At 39.0% G+C, this 24,443-nt stretch overlaps 1 protein-coding gene across 6 annotated transcripts in view; it reads right to left on the bottom strand.

The window, feature by feature from the left end:
* NBAS (NBAS subunit of NRZ tethering complex) overlaps window positions 1-24,443 on the bottom strand; it is a 345,000-nt gene that overhangs the window by 267,359 nt on the left and 53,198 nt on the right. For all 6 annotated transcript variants that reach the window (XM_081263998.1, XM_081263999.1, XM_081264001.1 and 3 more), the window contains 2 exons: window positions 10,358-10,496; window positions 1,403-1,471 (listed from right to left, as the gene is read on the bottom strand). In XM_081263998.1, the coding sequence (XP_081120124.1) occupies window positions 1,403-1,471; window positions 10,358-10,496 (208 nt within the window). The remainder of the gene's footprint in view (window positions 1-1,402; window positions 1,472-10,357; window positions 10,497-24,443) is intronic.

Below are 24,443 nucleotides of genomic sequence, written 5' to 3'. Positions count from 1 at the left end.
AAAATAAATGATACCTGAAACCCTAAATCAACGTGGCTCCTTCTCATCTCTTGGAACAGTCATGTCAAACTTGAGGATTATTTTTTTAGTTTTATGAGAAGCCAAAAAAAACAATCTATTGTGAAAAGGAATTTTTAAAACTCCGCAAGATTTTTTTAAAAAAATTCATAGATGTTAATCTTATGCTCTTCCTGCTCTGTTGCTCTCCTTATATCAAAGAAGATATTTGGCATTGTTTGTTTTTTTTTTTTTTTTAGGGATTGGCTAGCTTCACTTAGCATAACATTAAACAGGTAGGAGAGGTGGGAGGGAAAGAGAAGGGAAATTGCATGGAAATGGAAGGAGACCCTCATTGTTATATAAAATTACATATAAGAGGAAGTGAGGGGAAAGGGGGAAAAAAAACAAGGGAGAGAAATGAATTACAGTAGATGGAGGAGAGAGAAAAGATGGGAGGGGAGGGGGGATAGTAGAGGATAGGAAAGGCAGAATACAACAGACACTAGTATGGCACTATGTAAAAACCTGGATGTGTAACCAATGCGATTCTGCAATCTGTATTGGGGGGGGGTTGGAGTTCATAACCCACTTGAATCAAATGTATGAAATATGATATGTCAAGAGCTATGTAATGATTTGACAATAATAAAATTATAATTAGAAGATGTTAGATCTGTATTCAGTAGCATCACCAATTCACTTAAGGGACATGTGTTACATTAAATTTCAGCTGTTTTTGCAAAAGTTATTGTTCTCTGATGAGCAGAAATTAAAAGTATCTTGTTTCACTTGAATCTTTCATTTTAAACATTTGAAGAAAATGTTTATATTACAACAAATTTAGACAATATGGTTTAAAATCAAGATACAAATGAACTATATGCTGTCATTCATGTCTCTATATATTCAAAAGTCAATGGAAATAGTGGTACCATTCTCAAATTTTACATAGCAGTTTGCAGAATGGGACATAGACTTGTATACGTATTTGTGAGTCAATATGTATATTAAGGTTTTATTTTTGTAAAATGCTCCATGGCATCAGTATCCAAACTGGGGGGGAAAAAATGTTTCTTCCTGATTCTATAATAAAATGAGGTAGTGTTGCCAGTGGGGGGGGAGAAGAAATTCATAGATATATGTATGCTTCTAGGAGAATTCTTTAGGCTGTCTTCAGAACCCAAGAAAACTAGGCTCATTCTCTATTTCTCTTTAAAGTTTTTTTTTCCAGTTGATACATACTAATGAATAACTAAGTTTTTACTAGTGCATATATCTGCATAGTGTATAATTATGAATACACCCGGATGAATATCTATAATATTCAAAGTTCACACAACTTTTAACTTTACGGGTACTCTGGTGAAAATGAGAAGCACAAGGTTAAACAAATTTGCATTACCTGTTCTTGTCCCTGGCGACTGTAAAACTTGACACTTAACATCCTTAATAATCCTAGTGTCTTTGGTACCTACAAAGTAAATGCATATTATACGAAGAAAAATTAATGAAAAAATTTGTCACTGTACACATTCTTATAAAAACAAATCTACAGCAAATCAAGTATATATATGTATTTTTTTTTATAATTGTTAAGAAAATCTCCAACAGGTGTCAAGAATCTGTGAGATTCTTTTACAGTTCAGGGGGCGGGGGAACTACCAACTGGTAAAATGTTACGAAATATATCCAACATCCAATGGTTTCTTAAAATATAAAAAACAGTCTAATACAATTTATAAATATTACAATCTACCACAAGCTCTTAACTGAGGCTGTCCCAGATTACCAGTTATCCTAGCACCACTACAGAAAATTTCAAAACTTCCAACAAATTTTATTCATTAAGAAACTCATTCTACACTCTTAAAATACTGGAGAAAAATTCATCATTTAGAAATAAATATTTAAAATAACAATATAAGAGGCTGGAGTTATAGCTCAATTGGTAAAGTGTTTGCCTACCATGCATAAGGCCCTAGGTTCAATCCCCAACACAAAAAAAAATAAACACCACAAGATTAATTTGTGTTTAGATTTAAGAACTATACTTACAAAAGAAAGACAACTAATTTAAAAGCCGAAAAATAAGTGTTATTGAGCATGTCAACAATTTGTAACAATTATATATCACTAGTGGGAACACAAGGTACTATAGTCATTGTGGAAAAGTTAAAGGGAAAATTATCATATGACCTAGCAATTCTTTTGTAGGTCTATGCATAAATTAGAAACAGGTATTCAAAATACCTGTCCCTGAATACTCAGAAATATTGTTCACAATAGCTGAAAAGTGGAAACAACCCAAATATGAATTAGTATATAAAAACATGTTTATGTAAACCTATTATTCAGCCGTAAGAAGGAATGACGTAATGGTTGGACCTTAAAAACCTTTAATAAGTCAAAGAAGCCAGCTACCTGAGATCACATAAATGAATGATTCCACTTTGATGAAATATTAAGAAGAGGTAAAGTCTGTAGAGACAAAAAGCAAGCCAGTGGTTTCCAGGAGCTAGGGAGATGAGGGAAAAGGGATCAACTGTTTGATAACAGGTTTTCTTTTGGGATGGTAAAAATGACTTTAAAATAGATGGTATTGATGGTTTCACAACATAGTAAATGTACTATCACTGAATTGTATACTTTAAAATGGATATGCTTTATTTTATGCTATATGAATTTTGCCCTAGTTAAGGGTGGGGGGGCAAAACAGATACTGTTAAATTGACATTAAAAAGTGGTGAGAAATTCTCAGTAGCTGAAGTAGTAATGGCCTAGCCACATTTCTCCCAATATATTCTTTAAAAAAAAACCCTCCGATTATTAAGATACACGAAAACTCACCTTCAACATAACTGCATAAAATGAGAAAAATTGCCCTATCCTGTTGTCTCACCTTGTTTCTGCTCACTCATCCCCACCGCAACCTCCACCAATGCTTGGTGGTAAACAAAGGCAGATTGAAACAAATACTGTAGGGCCCAATGGGGGCACAGTCAAGGAAGCTAGCAAAGTCAAAAGTCTGTCAAAATCCACAGCTGACACGATTCAATTTACCGAGTCTGAAAACAGTTAAAAAAAAAAAAAGAACCATCCATATCCATCAGTCAGACTGCTGATAAGGAACTAAGTGTCAGTGTGATGTGAAGGACCAATCTTCTGAACACGGATTCTGAAGGAGAACAAGGGTTAAAAAGGGAGAAGCACACTTTGCAATTGAGTGGTGAAGAGGAAAGAAGCCCAGGAAACAGCAAGCAACTAGAGAGATCCACAGACCCATAGCTGTCTCCACCACCAGACATACACCGACCAGTCAGAGTACCTAACTATGCTACACTAGCCAAAGAGGGCATCACTGGGCTGGAAATCTTGTAAAGCAGTTTAATATCATTTAAAAGCACTAAGAAAAACATTTACACATACTTTGCAGAAAACCAGAATACAAAATTTCACATGTATCAATAAAGGTACATTACCTCTGGAAGAACAACCATAAACCAAAAGAAAACTTAAACCTAACATTCTAAACAGAACAAAACTGCTTTGTCACACATTTGAGGGCATAGAAAACTTAACCTTAATCAGAAACTCAAGAACTCAGAAAAGAATTAGACAAGAAATCTTTTGTAAAAGTGAACAATAAGGGGCTGGGCTGGAGTTGTGGCTCAGCGGTAGAGCACTCGCTTCGCATGTGCAAGACTATGGGTTCGATCTTCAGCATCACATAAAAATAAGTAAAGGTATTGTGTCTAGAAATAAATATTTTTTAAAAGCGAATAACAAGCAGCTTATGTAACTTGGGAATAAGAAAATCTTTAAAAGAGGTATGCAAATTTTGAAAAAAAATTCATCAGCTATGAGCCTTCTCAAAACATCTCTGAAGATTAACTTCATCCAGTCAAGAAACAACTGGGAAAATTTAAGGAGCTTTAAATAAAGGCAAGAAAACAATACATGAAAAAGAGATGCAAATTAAAAGGAAATGAAATAGAGTAAAAAGCTAAAAAACTGATTACCAGAGAACCTGAAAGAGAAAACCAATGCACAAAATATCTAGAATTATAATCCAAGAAACTTTCCAGAAATAGAATAGATCTGAGTCTCTAAGTCATAAGGGCAGACATATCTGGGGAAATTAGCACTGAATGATGAGCTCCAGCATTCTAGTAAAGTTATTAGATTTCACAGATCAAAAAAAAAAAATCTAAAAACCTCCAAGCAAAATGGATTATACAAAGGGGGAATGATTTGATTAAATCAGACTTTTAAACCCTGCATACCAAGAAAATGAGAGTAGAAATTGCTAAGGTTTTGTGAAAGTGAATCAAGATTCTATAGGTAGAAAAGGTAAAATATCAAAACTCTGGAAAAATAATTTTGAAGTTAAAAAAAATCAGCTATGAGCCCTTCTCAAAATATCTACTACAAACTAACTTCAGTCAAGAGATGACTGGGAAAACTTCAATGAGAAAACTCCAAGCATTTTAAAATGCATAAATGCATATCTAAGACTAAAGTGGAAATGAGAGTCCAAAGTATGTGTAAATAGAATATATTTTGACAAAGAAATAATCCAAATAAAACGGAGCAGAAAGTAAAGGGAAAGGAAAATAGAATAAGCTTACTGATTTTTTTTTTTTAATCTAAGCAACTATCAGGAATTTAAGCATACCAATAAAACTGACAAGACATTGGAGGATAGATAACATCGATAATATTTTAAATAAAAAGATGGAGCTAAATTCCCATCTAAGTGAACTGGAGAGAAAATGGAAAGGACAGAGTTGGAAGCCAGCAGAGCCAACATGTGAACACTTTAAGGAAAAGAAAAGGGACGGAGGCTGGAGGGCAAGGGAGGCCAAGAGTTTTATTACAGGAGGAACAAAATCATCTTATAAGTTGGTAAGTCTAGGAGACAGCAAAATCTTAGTGTAGGTGAACATTCTTCAATTATCTAGGCAGATCTAGAGGACAAAGGGACGGCTTGGCCTTAGAGCAAGGACAGCACCTGCCGTGACAAGAGTACACACGTAGGGCCCCAGGCAGATGGTAAAATCTCATGGAAGACCTCTTCTCCTTATGCTTCTATTTTCTCAGAAAAATAGGAATTTTTAGGTAAACAAGATTCCAAAAAGCCTGTATTCTTTCCACTATAACAACGTAAATTGAAAAAGCAGCAGCATCATATAAAAAGTCTTCATTTTTATATATTTATCTTCAAGATTTTTAACTTTAAAAAATAGGCAATAATATTTGACCCTGTAGAGCATCTGAGTTTATCAAGCACTTTCACATACATTTCTCCTGTGGATCCTAGCCAAAGCCTGAAATGGCAAGGGATGAGAAGGAATTCAATATTAGCCTCTGACTCTAGAGCCTGCACTTTTCCTTGGTCCTAGTTATTAGAATCTGACCTGGTATCTTTTACAGCTTATTGTACTTATTTGTGGACAGTTATACTAATATCTTTATATTCCTAACACTTGGAGCAGTGAAAGGTAAGTAAAACTATCTCACATATGTGACACTAACATTAGTTTGGAAACTAGTCAATGCATATGTTGAATTTTTCGTAGTTTCTCTTACAACCTAGCAGCCTAGAATACATGCCCCGCAGCATTTTTCAGTCAATATATACCCCAGCACAACAGCAACTTTACAGATTAACAGGCAGTTCAATGAGAACAATACCCGTCCCCTGACAAAAGGAACTATAGCAATAACCTCAAATTTTTCGGAAGTAGGTGACACCTGTGGAGAACATTTTTAAGTTTAGCTGCAAGACAAATTTAAAAGCCACTAATTAAAATACACTTGCAACATTTCAAGAAGTTAATCATACAGAAGGGCATTCAATTTGCAATTCAATATTTTTCCTAACTTGTTTTGTCAGTGCAAAAGCTATTTTCTTTTAAGACTTCAATATGAAAGCCTCAGGCCAGAGATGAGCAGTGACTATATAGAGCACAGTAGCTTCTAATACATCAGCAAGGAGCATAGGGATAGCACAAGAGAACTCCAGGAAGTCAGGAGAAAAATGGTTTCCTAATATGCAATAGAACTCCATGACATCTCCTTTCCTGGAATGCACGGTCACAAATACACTCGACTACGGGTACGAAAACACTCACACTTTGCCTGCTTTACCTCTCCTAGCATCCTCCACACTTACCTTCCCCCCCCCCCCCGTATTTTGTATTTTGTCAAATTTCATAGCTACAGCATTGTACAATGAAGCACCAGTATCCCTTTCATCTGGGTTGACCAATTATATACATTTTGTCACATCTGTGTATTATCTCCCTCTCTGTATACAGACTTTCCTAAAGATTATGTTTTGATTGAACCCCTGGAAAACAAGCTTAAGACATCACACCTGCTTTAGGCAGATTTGAGAGGAGAAATTCCTCAACCTCTTTCCAAGATCTGCCCTTATACGTCTTACATATAAAACCAGAAGATGGATATGAATTAATTCAGAGAAATAAACACAAGTAATAAGCTACAAACAAAAAATAATGTGTGAAGTATGTATAAGTGACTCCTACCTCACTTTTATTTGATAGGATAATCGGAGTATAAATTAGATATGTACATAATTTCAGATGGGAAGGAAGTGCTAAACAGGGCCACAAGAACTGGCCTATCCCCTTTTCCATCTTCAGTGCTTAGACTCTCATGAGCTTTCAGCTCCTTATCACTGCTCTGCTCCCCAGGTTAAGCAGGCAGCATAAATGAGTAGAATAGGTAGATGGTTAATAAATGGAAGTCAAAGCACAAAGCCTAGTACAAAATAAGTTGATCTCCAAATCTAAACTGATTCAAGGTCTGATGCCATATAAACCCGTAAGTCATAATCACTTTTTTAAAAAATTAAAATTAGTGAGATGTAGTGTTGCACACCTGTAATCACAATAACTCAGGAGGCTGAGGCAGGAGAATCCCAAGTTCAAGGTCAGTCTCACCATTTATAAGACCCTCAGTAATTTAGCAAGATTGTACCTCAAAATAAAAATTTAAAAGGTTACACATGTAGCTTAGTGGTAGACCATTTGCCTAGCATGTGTAACACCACCCTGTGTTCAATAAATTAAAAAACAAAAAACAATTACAACTTCGTTGGATTAAATCCCATTCAGACACTTCAGTATATACCAAATGCTAAAACACAATATTACTAATGAAAGAGTATATAATTGCTAGTATTTCTTTTCGAAAATACTTCTTATTTTTCAATACCAAGTCATTGTTTTATAATGTTAAAGTCAATAACATTTTAAAAAAAATAACAATACATTCATCATTGAAACAAACAGCCTAACACATTCACTTACATTGTGCCATCCTTAAATTTCTCAGTTTCTTCCCTCATCTGAAAAGGATCTAATTGCCCACTATGTAACAAATAATGTGGTAAATGCTTATTTTCATACAGCCTACAGAAATACCCAAGATATGTAATATTACAGGGTGGGTATTCAAGATGTTAAGCACAATCAGTACTCACCCATACACCTAGTTCTTCTCACCCTTCTGAACACAAAAGTACTTACTGGTGTCCCTTTATAGCTAGAAAAGGGGTTATCTTGCAAGAATCCTTTCTTCACCAATTAGAACAAGTTGTCCAGAAGAATCACAGTATCAACATCAGGCTTTGCCACTGTGCAAAGCTTTACCACAGCTTTGCCACAAATAAGAAATAAACTTTCATGTGGTAAGCCACAGAGATTTTAGGCCTTTTCTTTTGCTTTTCATTATTTATGTATGACAGTAGAATGCATTACAATTCATGTTATACAGCACAATTTTGCATATCTCTGGTTATATACAAAGTATATTCACACCATTTGAATCTTCATACATGTACTTGGGATAATGATGTCCATCTTACTACACCATCATTTCTAACCCGTCTCCTCCCTTCTCTTCCCACCCCTCTCCCCTGACAAAAGAAGCTATCACAATAACCTCTAGACAAACCTATCTAGGGTTCGTCTATTCCTCCCATGCTCCGCCTCCCTACCCCACTATGAATCACCCTCCTTGTATCAGAGAAAACATTTGGCATTTAGTTTTTTGACATTGGTAATTTCACGTAACATTATGCAAATGCCATGATTTTATTCTCTTATTGCTGAGTAATATTCTATTGTATATAAATGCCACTTTTTTAATCTATTCATCTACTGAAGGGCCTCTAGGTTGGTTCCACAGTTTAGATATTATGAATTGTGCCGCTATAAACATTGATGTGGCTGTGTCACTGTAGCATGCCGTTTTTAAGTCCTTTGGGTATAGACTGAGGAGAGGAACAGCTGTGTCAAATGGTGGTTCCATTATCAATTTTCCAAGCAATGTCCATACTGCTTTTCATATTGGCTGCAAATTTGCAGTCCCATCAGCAATGTAAGAGTGTAACTTTTTCCCCCCACATCATCGCCAACACTCATCTTCATAATAGCTGCCATTCTGACTAGAGTGAGATGAAATCTTAGTGTAATTTTGATTTGCATTTCTCTAATTGCTAGTAATTATGAACATTTTTTCATCTCTTTGTTGATTATATATTATCTTCTGAGAAGTGTCTGTTCAGATCCTTGGCCCATTTATTGACTGGCTTGTTTTATTAGTGTTTAGCTTTTTGAGTTCTTTATATACCCTGAAGATTAGCGCTGTATCTGATGTGTGAGGGGTTAAAATTTGCTCCCAAGATGTAGACTATTTACTTCAGATAGTTTCTCCTTAGCAAAAGAAACATTTTAGTTTGAATCCATCCCATTTATTGATTGTTGATTTAAATTCTTGCACTAAAGGAGTCTTAAGGAAGTTGGGGCCTACTTCCACATGGAGATTAGGGCCTACTTTTTCTTCTCTTAGACGCAGGGTCACCGATTTTATTCCTAGGTCCTTCCTTAATCCATTGAGTTCTGTGCATGGCAAGAGGGGTTTAATTTCATTTCCAGTTTTCCCAGCACCATTTGTTCAAGAGGCTATCTTCTCTCCAATGCATGTTTTTGGTGCCTTTGCCTAATATAATTTTGTGGGTTAGTCTCTGTGTCCTCTATTCAGTATTATTGTTCTACCAGTCTGTTTTTATGCCACTACCATGCTGTTTTTATTACTATTGCTCCGTAGAATAGTTTAAGATCTGCTTCACTCTTCCTGCTAAGGATTCCTTTAGCTATTCTGGGTCTTTTATTTTTCCAGATGAATTTTATGACTGCTTTTTCTATTTTTCTATGAGGAATGTCATTAGGATTTTAATTGGAATTGCATTGAATCTATATAGTGTTTTTGGTAGTATGGTCATTTTGATAATATTAGTTCTGCCTATCCAAGAGTAAGGTAGATCTTTCCATCTTCCAAGGTCTGCTTCTTGACAGGATTGTCTAAATCATAACAATACAGCCTAGCCTACTACTATTATAGCCTATTATGTAGAACTTGAATGTCTTCCAAAGGACCACTGAAGGTTTGGTCCCCAGCTCATGGTGCTACTTAATGGCAGTGGAACCTTTTGTGACCTGCTTGTAATAAGGTGATCCCGAAAGAACTCTCCATGCAGAAAGGCCAGTGAAAGGAAGTCTGGGGAGTGTACGCTCAAAGGGGCTATTGGGACACTGGCCTCTTCTCTCACTTCCCCATGGGTCATGAGGTGAGTAGCCTCTTCACCATGTGTTCCAACCATGACTTACTGCCTTAACAGGGACAAGCCACCATCGTGTAAAACCTCTGAAACTGAGCCAAAATAAGTTTTTCCTCCTTGAAAGTTGTTTATCTCAGTATTTTGTTGCAGCAACAGAAAGCTAACTAACCCAAAGGGTGTCTGACGCAAAACAGAAGCCCAATTAATTATAAATAACAAATAGTTCATAGAAAAAGGAACAGTATTGAAAGGAAGCACGGCATGGCAGTTAAGGAAACGGACTGGTGAATTTCTGAAATTTCTATTCTGATTTTACCACTTGCTAGCTAGGTAGCCCAGGGCAACTTAACCACAGTTTCCTCATGAACAAACCTTGAAAGAGTTACTTAGGTAAGCTCATACATGCAAAAGCATTCCACATAGTTGCCATAACATAAAAGGTGCTCGATAATTTTTAATGTCTAAAAAGGCAAAAACAAGTAATTAGACTACTCTTAGGTTGTTTTTCTAATATCTGAAAATATTACTAAATAGAACCAGAAAAAAATTCAATATACTGTTGAACTTGATATCTGAAAGAACTGAAATTGAATTAGCACTAATTAACCTTCCTCATTTAAGACAAAATTATTTCTTCCATTAAATCATAAAAAGGGTTTATTTGTGCAAGAACAATTAGAAAAGTAAAAGGTTGTAACTAATGCTTACCGTAGTAACCCTATCTCCACCATTAGTGACCTGCTTGTAATAAGGTGATCCCGAAAGAACTCTCCATGCAGAAAGGCCACAGCCAGCTGCTGTTGTTGGGCCCATGTCCGCAGTCTCACATCCACCAACCAGAAGAAGTCTAGACAGTAGACAAATAGAATTGATGAACTGCAAATATGAACAAAATAACAGAAAAATACCAAGTACAAAAAAGCTTCTGTAAAGAAAGCTAAATTATTATGTATTAAGTTTAGAAAATTTCAGACAAAACAATGAAAAGAAAACCAATTGGAATGTCCCTTTCACTTGAGAAGGAAAGCCTGTACATTCAAGTACCTGAAATCAGATGGTACCTGAGAAGTGAAGGGAAAAAATGTCTTAAGGCTGGCAACAGCATATTGGAGAAACTGCCTGTGTCCTAACAGTAAGCATTTGTAGAGTGATGATAGAGTGGCAGAGCAGTAACTGAGATTGGGAGTCTACAATGAGACCTCATAGCTGTGGCATGCCTGCTACCTGGGAATGTTCCCGGTACACGGGCAACAGGATGCCTAGCTGCTATAGTTACCAACTGCCAGAGGAGTCTCCCTGCAAGAGTTTTGTCAGTTTAGGCCTTGATCTCATGCACATAGCTCCCAGGGATAAAGAAATTCTCATGCAAGACAACCACAGTGTTTCACCAGTTCTGATACTCTTGCCCACTTAATAGTAACTTTAAACAATGGACCTCCTTGAGTACTGCACAAAGAACATTGTACATTGCAACTGTGCAAAAGCTGCATAGCTGCTTCTAGTTCTGCAAGTTTCATGAATACAAAGAATAATGCTTGCATTGTCTTTAACCTGATAATGAGACATGTAAATAAAGATTGCTGGTGTAACTTTTTTTGTTGTTGTTGCACTGGGGATTGAACCCAGGACCTTGTGCATGCAAGGCAAGCACTCTGCCAACTGAGCTATACCCCCAGCCCCGATGGCATAACTATTTAAGTATGCTTCTCCATCAGAAAGCAGCACTCCACTTGATCCCAGCTTTACCTTCATATCTGCATGTGTGAGTATTTTATAAACTTCCATCACACCTCGCCAGCGGCAAGCATTAACAGTTGTGTGGCTTCATATAGATACACGTATTAAATGACAGCAACATATGTGATGCACTGAGGGCACAACTCCAGCACATCCAAGAGAAATGACAGCTGTGAGTTCTTGAGGCAAAGAGCCATGTGGCAACAACTCTTTAGAAGTAAGACTGCACATTATGATTGGTGTACTTTTCCGTGAACCAATCAACAACTGGAGACAAGTTACCAACATGGCAAACAGCTTAACATATAAGTTAAAAGATGTTACTGGATTAACATTATATAAACTGAGCTGACTAACAATGGAATTCAAATAGCCAAGACTTTTAAAGTTAAATTAGGTTCAGTACCTCTGGCAAGGTCCTGTATAACAATCATTTGTGCTACAAAAATAAATAAGTAAGTTAGCAGGCACAGTTGCGCATGCCTGTAATCCCAGTGGCTGGGGAGGCTGAGGCAGGAGGATCGTAAGTTCAAAGTCAGGCTCAGGAACTTAGCGAGGCCCTAAGCAACTTAGCAAAACCCTGTCTCTAATAAAAAGGGGCTGAGGATGTTAAGCACCCCTGTGTTCAATCCCTAGTACCAAAAAAAAAAAGGGAAAAGGTCAGAAAGTTTTGATACATTAAAGAAAACACTAATTGTCGTGAGTTGTTCCCAATGAAAGTACACTCGAGAGAGATGAAAGGACAAAAGCCATGAACTTCTGATTTTTTTTAATAAACAAAACAGTTGCCCCCATGCTCTGAAAACTGCCTGCTGCCCAAGAAACAGAAAAGACTTTCATGCAGAGATTTCTTTGACCATGTCCACATGGTGGACATCTACCACTGCCCCAAAATGACAGAAAACTGTATCAAGCCTCTCTACATAATATTTACAAACCTATCATCACAAAGCTCCTGTTGTATACTCACAGGAAAAACCAAACTTGAAATTTATAGTTTTTGCATAGAAATTGAAAGAGGAAAGAAAACAACACTTCGTAAAGTTCTTCATATCGCAAGACTGAATCATATGGCCATATTAACTAAAGGTAACTTTTAAATGTTATACAATTATCTATATATCAGTACATGATGCAACATCATGAGCACCTCGTTTTCCCTTCATAGGTACATGCCCCAGGATGGTCAAAAAGAACAGTATTACTATAATAGAACAGTATTACTATAATAAAAATTACACTATAATAGAACAGTATTACTATAATAAAAATTACACTAAAGGATGGGCATGGTGGCACAGTTATAATCCCAGCGGCTCAGGAGGCCAAGACAGGAGGATCGCAAATTCAAAGCCAGCCTCAGCAATGGCAAGGCACTAAGCAACGCAGTGAGACCCTGTCTATAAATAAAATAGGGCTGGGGATGCAGCTCAGTGGTTCAGTGCCCCGAGTTCAATCCTTGGTACCAAAAAAAAAAAAAAACCACCACTAAGGATACTCAACAGATCCCCCCAAAAGGCCATAAAACAATTCTTTGATAACTGAAATAAGTACCCTCTCTGATCAATTGCAACATATATTAAAAGTATGTATACTATGTTGAATATTTTAATGTATTCAATACATAATTTCCATTATATTAATTGTATTTATAACAAAATATGAAACTCTTATTGACTACTGAAGGAGTTAGAGGGGTAAGAATTCAGATCCCTTATCTCCTGGTCTTGGTCCTGGAAGATACTTCTTCTCCATTTATTTTGACAAATGACTGTGCATAGATTAAATTGGCTACTACAGATAAGCTCACTGAGAACAGAAGCGATTCAGTACCTGCTTCCCACTATTTTTATCTTAGTCAGCTTTTTCACTGCTGTGACTACAGGATCTGACCAGAACAACTATAGGGGAGAAAAAGTTTGAGGACTCATAGTTTCAGAGGTCTTAGTCCATAAAAAGGTGGCTCCATTTCTACGGTTCAAGATGAGACTGAACATCTTGGTAGAGTGTGGCAGAGGGCAGCAGCTCACATGGTGACCAAGAAGCAGAGAAACTCCACCCACATACAAATATACACAAAGAGACTATGCCTTAGTTCCCACCTCCTCCACCCACACTCTACCACTTCAGTTACCCCTCAGTTAATCCCCATCACGGGATAAATTCACCGACTGGGTTAAGATTCTCACAACCCAATCATTTTTCCTCTGAATTATCTTACATTGTCTCAGGTGAGCTTTTGGGGGACAACTCACATCCAAAACCCTTTTCTTCATTCATACCAGACTGAAGAATAAGTGGAAAAACAAGCAGAATGATGACCCTAATCATGTGCTGTTCCCCACTGAGAGGGCAGCTTTGGGACACCAGCACTTCAGCATTCCACATGCATTAGAAGAATGCACATGTGCACACATGCAAGCAGGCTCGACTGTTCACATGTTTCAAGGGAAGGACACTGAAATGACTCCATACACCCACAGAACAAGTAACTGGTAACTGTTGTGTGCAATGCAGCGAACAGAGAGATGAGCAATATACTCACTCTGCATTCCAAAGCTCACAGAAAGGGCAAAGAGCGAAAAGCCAGGGGAAGCATGGAATTAAGTGGCACAGATGACAACTGGTAGGTGATAAGCCCGTTTCAGTCTATTGAAAGATTTTCTTCAGTTACACATGCCATGGAAGATCAACCTCAATTCAAGGCATCAATTTAATCCATTTGTTTTCAAGATACACAATGTTGGCTAAAGCTAACTTACAAATGATTAATAAAAGCAGGCTAGCCGTGATGCTTGGCCAAGCAAATAAACGTTCTCCAACATGTTCGCTGTGTTTATAAGAGGCTTCCAGGGCAACAACGCAGTGGCCAGTGAAAAATTAAGTTCCATCAGTAAAACTATGCAATTTACATAAAATCGGACAATGGAAATGAAAAGACAGGCATCTCAGACCCAACACAATATACTCAATAGATGTTTCACAAGTGACTGAAAAGTGAGTCTCCAACTTTCTCCTTAAGCAGCACAGAGTGAAGGTACTATAGACTGTCATGGTTTGGTTTGGATATGAAGTGTTCCCCCAAAAGTGCCTGTTTCAATGCAGGAATGTGATTAGATTAAAACTATAACCTAATCAGTCCATCCCAGTTTGAATAGGCTGGGTGTTAACTGTAGACAGGGGGACCTGGCTAGAGGCGAGTCGCTCAGACTGTGCCCTGGAAGGCGGCATCTTCCCTGTGGCCCTTTATCCCCATCTATTTCCTGATCCTGACATGATCAGAGCAGCTTTCCTTTGCTAGGCCCCTCCCCCATGATGTGCTGCCTCATCTGAGGCCAAGAACAATGGAGTTGGCCATCTGAACTGTGGCCTCTGAAACTATGAGCCCCAAATAAACTTGCCTTCTTCCAAGTTGTTCTTGTCAAGTATTTTGGTCACAGCATTTAAAAGCTGGTTAAAAGAGACCCCCATCTTTTCTCTTGCCAGGTTTCAGAAAGGAGCACAGCAACAGGGGTAGAAGGAGGCAAAAGTCACATCATAAAGAGGGCACCAGAAAATGTTTAGCCAAGAATGCCATAAGAGCCGCATCAAGAAAGTGCTTGTGAGAGATGTATGAGGACATGAGTGAAGACACAAGAGAACGCCTTCTCCTTTGGACTGTCGATACCTTCAGGCTGACAGTTCCTCTTAATGGAAATCTCAAGCAGTTTCAAATAAAATCCTATCAGAATATTTTACAGAACTGAACAAACCAATTTAATGAAATTAGGCAAACATAAGATTCGCCTGAGAGGAGAATGTCAACTCAGTCCCTACTGATCAGTCTTTCCCTTGCTGAGCTAGCCTTCGTGCACCTTGACCTAGAAATATTTTCCTGCCCTTGCATCATGAAGACATTCTCCTTGAAATTGACTGTATTAAAAATTAAAACCTCAATCTATAATAACAAATCATATCCAGGAGAAATTATCCATAACACATAAAATAGCATGTTAGTAGGAAGAATTTATAAAATCTTCCATCAGTTCAAAAGAAAAATGATAAGTAAAGGCAAATCACAAGAGGAGAAATCCAAAGAACAATAATACAGATTAACGTAAGAGCTACAACAACTATCCTGTAGAATGTTTAGGGACAACGCAACTCTTAGTATACTACTAATGAGTTTGCATTGAGAATGAAGATGTTTAAAACAATGTTTATGAACTCAACCAGATTGCATTTGCAGTGTAAAGATGGCAAATGTAACTAATTGGAAGGTCACACATCAAAATCATCATAGCTACCTGTAGAGAAGACCAAGACAAAGGAATGGAGCAGAAAATTGTACTGTTATCTCTCATTTATAGATCTTCATGTGTGAATCCACCTAGATGCACACACATCTGAGGTTAAAAAAAATTGTAAATTTTATGTGGTACTTAGGTATATTTTTTTTTAACTTCAAGAAAGAATTAGAAATGCTATGTCTCACATTAGGTACATGAACTTCTGAACTTAGTGATGTCCAGAAGACAAAAATTCAATAAGTTGGCTTTAACACTGTATCAACCCACAAGTCTAGTCAAATACTAAAAAAAGGAAATTAGCATATATTTTGCTGTGACATTTGGAGGTTGTTTATATATTAATGGTTAAACCTTAAGCATTTTCTGGCTTAATACTGAAATAACTGACAGATTTCAGTAGAAATTAAGTGCAGAAACACAATAAGCAATTCATTTTGTGAATGTTATTTGCTACTGCATTAAGTTCTTCCACCAGAATATGTATTACATTTTGAACTATACTGAATATTAAAGTGCTAAATTTTAGAATCACATGTTGAGTGAGGCAATTTGAGGGGGGTGCATAACAGGGTATTGAACCCAGGGTCACTTAACCACTAAGTGGTATCTTCAGCCCTTATTTTTATTTTGAGATAGCATCCTACTAAGTTACATGGGGCCTAAGTTACTGAGGCTGTTTAAACTTGCAATCCTCCTGCCTCAGCCTCCCGAGTTGCTGGGATTATAAATATACACCACCATGCTCGTATAATTTCTATTCTTAATCATCATATAGACAAAACAATTTTTGGAGTATCAATTAAGTTCTCTATACTAAAGTACATGCTATGTAGGAAGTAACAAAACTATTTACCGATAACAAAACAGGAAAAAAAGTAATTATCTTTCCCTAAAATCTTCAACCTCACATTCTGTGGAAAACAGCAAGAAATATTATAAGTCTCGAAATGAGGGGTAACAAGTTGCAATATCTTTGAAAAAAGATTATAGTTAATCTTGAGACATTTCTTTCCCTCCCTTAGTAATTACTGTACACCAACTATGTACAAAGCCATGAAGAAATTTAAGAAATGCCCTAATAGATCATTTCTAATTCTCCTTGGAATCAGTTTTCAATGTAACTCATCTTCCATAGTTCACCAGTTTCACGTGGCATGCTGCTCAGGGGGGCAGAGTCTTTGACATAGTCACACACGGGAATGAACATGAGCCTGGCTCACTATAGGTGAAGTAACTAGGAACCACTGACCACAGCTGCATAGGACCTCTGCAGCAACCTCTGTAGTATGTACAGAAACAGCCTGCAAGGCATATTAACTGCATGGAAGAAGTCAAGAAAGGCTTCACAGGGAAGCACTAGCAAAGGGTTCACTCATTAAACAATTTCCCAGACAGATAAAGGGTGAAGTAAGAAACACTAAGCCAAGAGAACATGATGAACAGGAGCAAGGGCTGAGGCAATAAATGCTGTGTTCGGAGAGTATAAGAAACACTTTTGTTAATTCCCACATGTCATGTACTTTAGAGAATTTAATTGATTCTCCAGCAGTTGTTTTAATTTATGTCTATAGGATGAAGCAGCATCGAGAACAGAACAGAAAGTTCAGATAGGTCCTTTGCAACACAAATATCTTGCTCATTTTCTGGGCATTTATGTTCTGTCTTTGATATAACAGCTACTTATCCCTATCTCTAAACTTGGAGCCATTTTGAGGGAGGGACTGTGTCCAGTTCATCTTTGTATCCTTTAAAACATTTATTACTGATGTTCCACTTAAGTAGCATTTATCTGGGCACTATGTGAAAAGAAATATAGCTACACAAAGATAAGGAAGACAATCCTTGTCCTTGGCTTAACCTCTATAGACTTCACCTTTCCCATCCAAGAAATGAAGGAACTGAACCAAATGATGGATGAAGTCCGTTTTAGTGCTGATACTCTACAAATCCAAAACTGAAAGCAGGAACATAGGTATCAGGGATCAAGAATAAACTGATGGAAAATGAGCACGCCACGCACACAAGTGAATTAAATGATCCAGAATAAAGGCAGAGACCAGAGAAGAATAGGAGACAGTAACACATAGGTGGTCAAAGCTGAGAAAAGTACAGACAGGATGCAAGTCCCTAAGCATGTTCCAGTAATGGAATGAAAGTTACACTAAAAATTGACTCCAAGAAAAGTTTGGAATAATTTATTAAGACTTTTCAATTTAATAACTGTTGAAAGAATCTGCCATCTAGTGGCTTAAAACTCCTTCAAACCAAGGAAGTTCAAAATAATTTCTGTATGTTCTGTCCAATGACCGGCATGCTTAGGTCATACAATAGGGAAAAAGAAATGAAGGGAAAACATACTCCAGGTCCCCAAATTTTGGGGTTGGGTTATGGCTGATACAGCACTCGCCTGGCATGTGTGAGACCCTGGGTTAGATCCCCACCACCACAGAGGAGAGAAAAAAGCTTAAACACCAGATTGGTCAAAGTAAGAGCTCAAACGTTATCTAATATCTCAGAGCTAGAAGCCATTTTCTTTTGGAAAAGCAAATATTCCTAATTCATTTTAGTATACACTAAACATTCTTTACTACATAAAGTCCAGCTAGTTTGACATTTTAAAATTCTACTTACATTTATTAAATAAGAATAAAACCATGACCCTTTAAGTAGCCATTCTGGAATCAGCAGGCTTAACATAAACCTCTGGGCCACTCCTCTAGAGCCTGATTCAGTAAGCAGAGGGTGGAATCAAAGCCTCTGAATTTCTATAGCATCCCCGGTGATCTTCAAGCACCATGCTTTGAGGTCTGCTGCTTCATAGCACCATTGAATATATTATGTGCTCTAGAAGACATTTCATTAAGGAGTCAAATTATGAAGCATTTAACTATTTAATCAATATGTGCTTATGGATGATCATAGAAAGTTTATTAAATGAGTAGTTATTAAAATAAGGGAATTTTTTTGACTCCTTATTTCAATAAACAAAACATTTTCCTGGCTACTTGATAATTGAGCATTCAGTACACTTAAAATTTAGTGCCGGTTTCGGAAGATGGCGGCAAAGGGAGTGCAGCACCCCAGTGCGCTGCGCCACAGTGCGGGAGAAACACGAGGTGAAACGGCTGAAGGCTACCTTGGTGGGAATCCCCAGTGAAATTGAGGTGCTCCAGAATCTAGAGGACAGATTTCCAGCGCGCGGGATTCGGCTGCAGGGGCTTGGTCGTGGGCGATTTCTCCGCACGGAGGGAATCAGTACCTGGTCAGCGGACCGCCCCGTGGATGGAGTCTGGGACGCGCCCTAGTTAATTAGCCGCGAGGTACCGGTGCTGGATTGCAGCGAGGCCGATTCTGGAGGCTCCTGCCAGTGGCGCATTGGACGCGCTGAGTGCTGAATTCCAGCTTTGAAACAGAGGAGAGAACTGGTCCAGTTCGATTCCCGACACCGGTCGGAACACGGAGGAGGACAGCAGCCGCCATCATGGAGAGCTGATGCAATCATCCCTGTTTTCTACTGATCTCAGCTCATTCAACTACAGAACAGGTGATTCCAGGCTGGTATTTGCCTGCGTCGTGCAGACAGATCCCTCAGGCTCCGGACTGGAAAGTTTGAGAATACTCTTCGGGCCTCACCCCTGGCAAGGCGGGTGAGGACTTTGAGCGGCCAGATTCTAGTTCCCTGGGTTGCTTTGGCCCAGGGCGGGAGATCCTTCGGGGACTCTGGGTGGAGGCCAGTTACAAGTGGACTGTGCGCTGAGAGGCGGCGTGGCTCTAACTACCAGAACAGTTTTGGCCCGGGGCTAGGGAACCCGCAGCGACAGCGTCTTTGACCCTGCCCCTGGCTGAGCGTACACTGAGCTGGGAGTGGTTGGAGCTGCCAGGCTCGGGCTCCCGGGGCTGCTAGGGCCTGAGGCTGGGGTACCTCTGTGAAGCCTGCTCCAAGCAGAGTGTGGCAGGGATCGGAGAGGCTGGGTTCTGGCTCTCGTGGCTGCTTGAGCCCAGGGCCGCGGAGCCTGCGGGGACCGCGAGCTGAGGCCAGCCACAAGTGAAACTTGCGACGAGGGGCAGCGGGACTCTGTCTCCTGAAACAGTTTTGGCCCGGAGCTGGGGAGCCCGCGGGAAGTGCGTCTTAGACTCTGCTCCCAGCGGAGCGTGCACCGAGCAGGGAGAGTCTGGTGCGGCCAGGCTTCGGCTCCCGGGGCTGCTTTGGCCTGGGATTGGGGAACCCGCGGCGGTTGCCCTGAGGAGCCTGCTCCTAGCAGAACGGGGCGGGGATCGCAGAGACCGGCTCCTGGCTCCCGAAGCGGCTCTGGCTCAGGGTTGGGGATCCTACAGGGACTGCTTCTTGGTCCGGGTCCTGCTGGGTGCTGCGGGTGCCTGGGGAGCAGAGTGGAGCTGCCTCCTACGCCCACAGCAGGGTAAGGGTCCCGCCAGTGTGGTATTGCGACACCCCAACTGCAGCTGGGGCCGAGGAGAGTAACCGCCCACGCCTGGAACAGGAACAGCGACCCGACGGCAGGGTAGCCAAGTCAACCCACTTGGAGTGGAGGCCGTGAAGAGCTGCCGTCTGATCCTGCAAGGTAGGCAGTCCTGCGTCCCACTGGCAGGACAAGCTCGGCAGCCGGCCAGTGTGGTGGACGAGTAGCATCGAGGCAGTCACGTCACACCGGTTGGAGTGGGGGTTGAACAGAGCCGCCGCCAGCGTCCGGAAGGAGCCCAGAGACCCGTTGGAGAGGAAGTTAGGTACCCCCACAGGGAGTGGGGGTTGAGCAGAACTGCCACCCAGGCCCGCAGGGTGGGCAGATCTGAGACCCACCAGCGGAACAGGCTTGGAGGCCGACCAGCGTGGTAGACACGTCACATCAATTGGAGTAGGGGTGGAGAAGAGCTGCCGCCCACATCCGGATGAGGACCAACGATCCGAGGACGTGGTAGGAACGTCACCGCAATTGGAGTGGGGACAGAGTAGAGCAGCCACCCGTGCCGGCAGGGCGGGCAGACCTACGACCAACCAGCGTAGTGGATAGATCACCCTGATTAGAGGAGGATCACAGCCACTACCCGCCTTACAAGAGAGATATCCCAACTATACAAGAACAACATAAATAAGCAGGGGGAAAAATTTCAAAAACAGTTTCACCAAGCAGAAAGAAACGCAAGCAACATGAAAAGACAAAGAAAGGACCACAAGCAATGCAGGTCAACTCAACTCTAGAAGAGGTAATAGCTGCAACAGATGGAATGTCAGACAAAGAGTTCAGGATATACATGCTTCAGATGATCTGGACTCTCAAGGAAGACATGAGACAGCAAAATCAGACAATGAAAGATCACATTGACAAGGAACTACAGAAACAAATCCAGGAAGTAAAAGATCAATTTCACAGGGAGTTAGAAGTAATAAAAAACAAACAAATAGAAATCCTAGAAATGCAGGAAGCAATAAACCAACTTAAAACCTCAATTGACAATACTACCAGCAGAATGGATCACTTAGAAGATAGAACATCAGACAATGAAGACAAAGTATTTCAACTTAAGAACATAGACAGTTCAGCAAGACTGCTAAGAAACCATGAGCAGAACATCCAAGAGATATGGGATAACATTAAAAGACCAAACTTAAGAGTCATTGGGATACAGGAGGGCACAGAGCTCCAAACCAGAGGAATGAACAATCTATTCAATGAAATAATACGAGAAAACTTCCCAGACTTGAAGAATGAAAGAGAATCCCATATCCTAGAAGCCTACAGGACACCAAAAGTGCAAAATCGTAAGAGATCCACACCTAGACACATTATAATGAAGATGCCCAACATACAGAATAAGGAGAGAATTTTAAAAGCTACAAGAGAAAGCAGATTACATTTAGGGGCAAACCAATCAGGATAACAGCTGATCTCTCAACACAGACTCTGAAAGCTAGAAGATCCTGGAATAACATTTTTCAAACACTGAAAGAAAATGGGCTCCAACCAAGAATCGTGTATCCGGCGAAATTAAGCTTCAGGATGGAAGATGAAATTAAAACCTTCCACAATAAACAAAAGTTAAAAGAATTTGCAGCTAGAAAACCATCTCTTCAAAAAATCCTTGGCAAACATTACAGGAAGAGGAAACTGAAAATAACATTGAAAACCATCAGTGGGAGGTAGGACAGTAAAGGGGGGAAGTAATCAAAGAGGAAAACTAATCAGGTTTAGTAACATAAACAAACAAATATGACTGGAGGAACAAACCAAATCTCAATAATAACCCTAAATGTTAATGGCTTAAATTCACCAAGAGACACAGGCTAGTCGAATGGATCACAAAACAAGACCCAACAATATGCTGCCTACAGGAGACGCATTTGATAGGAAAAGATATACATAGACTGAAGGTGAAAGTCTGGGAAAAATCATATCACTCATATGGACTGCGGAAACAAGCAGGAGTGTCCATACTCATATCAAACAAAATAGATTTCAAGCCAAAGTTAATCAAAAAGGATAAAGAGGGACACTGCATACTGAAAGGGAACCATACACCAACAAGACATATCATAAATATATATGCCCCAAACAATGGTGCAGCTACGTTCATCAAGCAAACTCTTCTCAAGTACAAGAGTCTAATAGACCACCATACAATAATCATGGGAGACTTCAACACACCTCTCTCACCACTGGACAGATCTTCCAAACAAAAGTTAAATAAGGAAACTATAGAACTCAACAACACAATTAACAACCTAGACTTAATTGACATATATAGAATATACCACCCAACATCAAGTAGTTACACTTTTTTCTCAGCAGCACATGGATCCTTCACAAAAATAGATCATATATTATGTCACAGGACAACTCTTAGACAATATAAAGGAGTAGAAATAATACCATGCATCCTATCTGATCATAATGGAATGAAACTGAAAATCAACGATAAAAGGAAGGAAAAATCATGCATCACGTGGAGAATGAACAATAGGTTACTGAATGATCAATGGGTCATAGAAGACATCAAGGAGGAAATTAAAAAATTCTTAGAGATAAATGAAAACACTGACACAACATATCGGAATCTATGGGACACATTGAAAGCAGTTTTAAGAGGAAAATTCATTGCTTGGAGCGCATTCCTTAAAAAAAGAAAAAACCAACAAATAAATGATCTCATATATCATCTCAAAATCCTAGAAAAAGAGCAAAATAACAGCAAAAGAAGTAGAAGGCAAGAAATAATTAAAATCAGAGCTGAAATTAATGAAATCGAAACAAAAGAAACAATTGAAAAAATTGACAAAACCAAAAGTTGGTTCTTTGAAAAAATAAATAAAATCGACAGACCCTTAGCCATGCTAACGAAGAGAAGAAGAGAACCCAAATTACTAGCATACGGGATGAAAAAGGCAATATCACAACAGACACTTCAGAAATACAGAAGATAATCAGAAATTACTTTGAATCCTTATACTCCAATAAAATAGAAGATAGTGAAGGCATCGATAAATTTCTTAAGTCATATGATCTGCCCAGATTGAGTCAGGAGGATATAGACAACATAAACAGACCAATATCAATTGAGGAAATTAAAGAAACCATCAAAAGACTACCAACTAAGAAAAGCCCAGGACCGGATGGGTATACAGCAGAATTTTACAAAACCTTTAAAGAGGAACTAACACCAATACTTTTCAAGTTATTTCAGGAAATAGAAAAAGAGGGAGAACTTCCAAATACATTCTACAAGGCCAACATCACCCTGATTCCTAAACCAGACAGAGACACTTCAAAGAAAGAAAACTACAGACCAATATCTCTAATGAACCTAGATGCAAAAATCCTCAATAAAATTCTGGCGAATTGGATTCAAAAACATATCAAAAAAATTATACACCATGATCAAGTAGGATTCATCCCTGGGATGCAAGGCTGGTTCAATATACGGAAATCAATAAATGTTATTCACCACATCCATAGACTTAAATATAAGAACCATATGATCATCTCGATAGATGCAGAAAAAGCATTCGAAAAAGTACAGCATCCCTTTATGTTCAAAACTCTAGAAAAATTAGGGATAACAGGATCATACCTCAACATTGTTAAAGCAATCTATGATAAGCCACAGGCCAGCATCATCCTGAATGGAGAAAAATTGAAGGCATTCCCTCTAAGATCTGGTACAAGACAGGGATGCCCTCTCTCACCACTTCTGTTCAACATAGTCCTCGAAACACTGGCCAGAGCAATTAGACAGATGAAAGAAATTAAAGGCATAAAAATAGGAAAAGAAGAACTTAAATTATCACTATTTGCAGACGATATGATTCTATACCTAACAGACCCAAAAGGGTCTACAAAGAAACTATTAGAGTTAATAAATGAATTCAGCAAAGTGGCGGGATATAAAATCAACACGCATAAATCAAATGCATTCCTGTATATCAGCGACAAATCCTCTGCAACGGAAATGACGACAACTACTCCATTCACAATATCCCCCCAAAAAATAAAATACCTGGGAATTAACCTAACAAAAGAGGTGAAAGATTTATACAATGAAAACTACAGAACCCTGAAGAGAGAGATAGAAGAAGATCTCAGAAGATGGAAAAATATACCCTGTTCATGGATAGGCAGAACTAACATCATCAAAATGGCGATATTACCAAAAGTTCTCTATAAGTTCAATGCTATCCCAATCAAAATTCCAACAGCATTTCTTATAGAAATAGACAAAGCAATCATGAAATTCATATGGAAAAACAAAAGACCCAG

The sequence above is a fragment of the Spermophilus citellus genome, assembly GCF_964194105.1.
Source record: "Spermophilus citellus genome assembly, chromosome: 13".
In the NCBI taxonomy this organism is placed as follows: Eukaryota; Metazoa; Chordata; class Mammalia; order Rodentia; family Sciuridae; genus Spermophilus; species Spermophilus citellus.
This window is presented reverse-complemented; position numbering and strand designations above follow the sequence as displayed.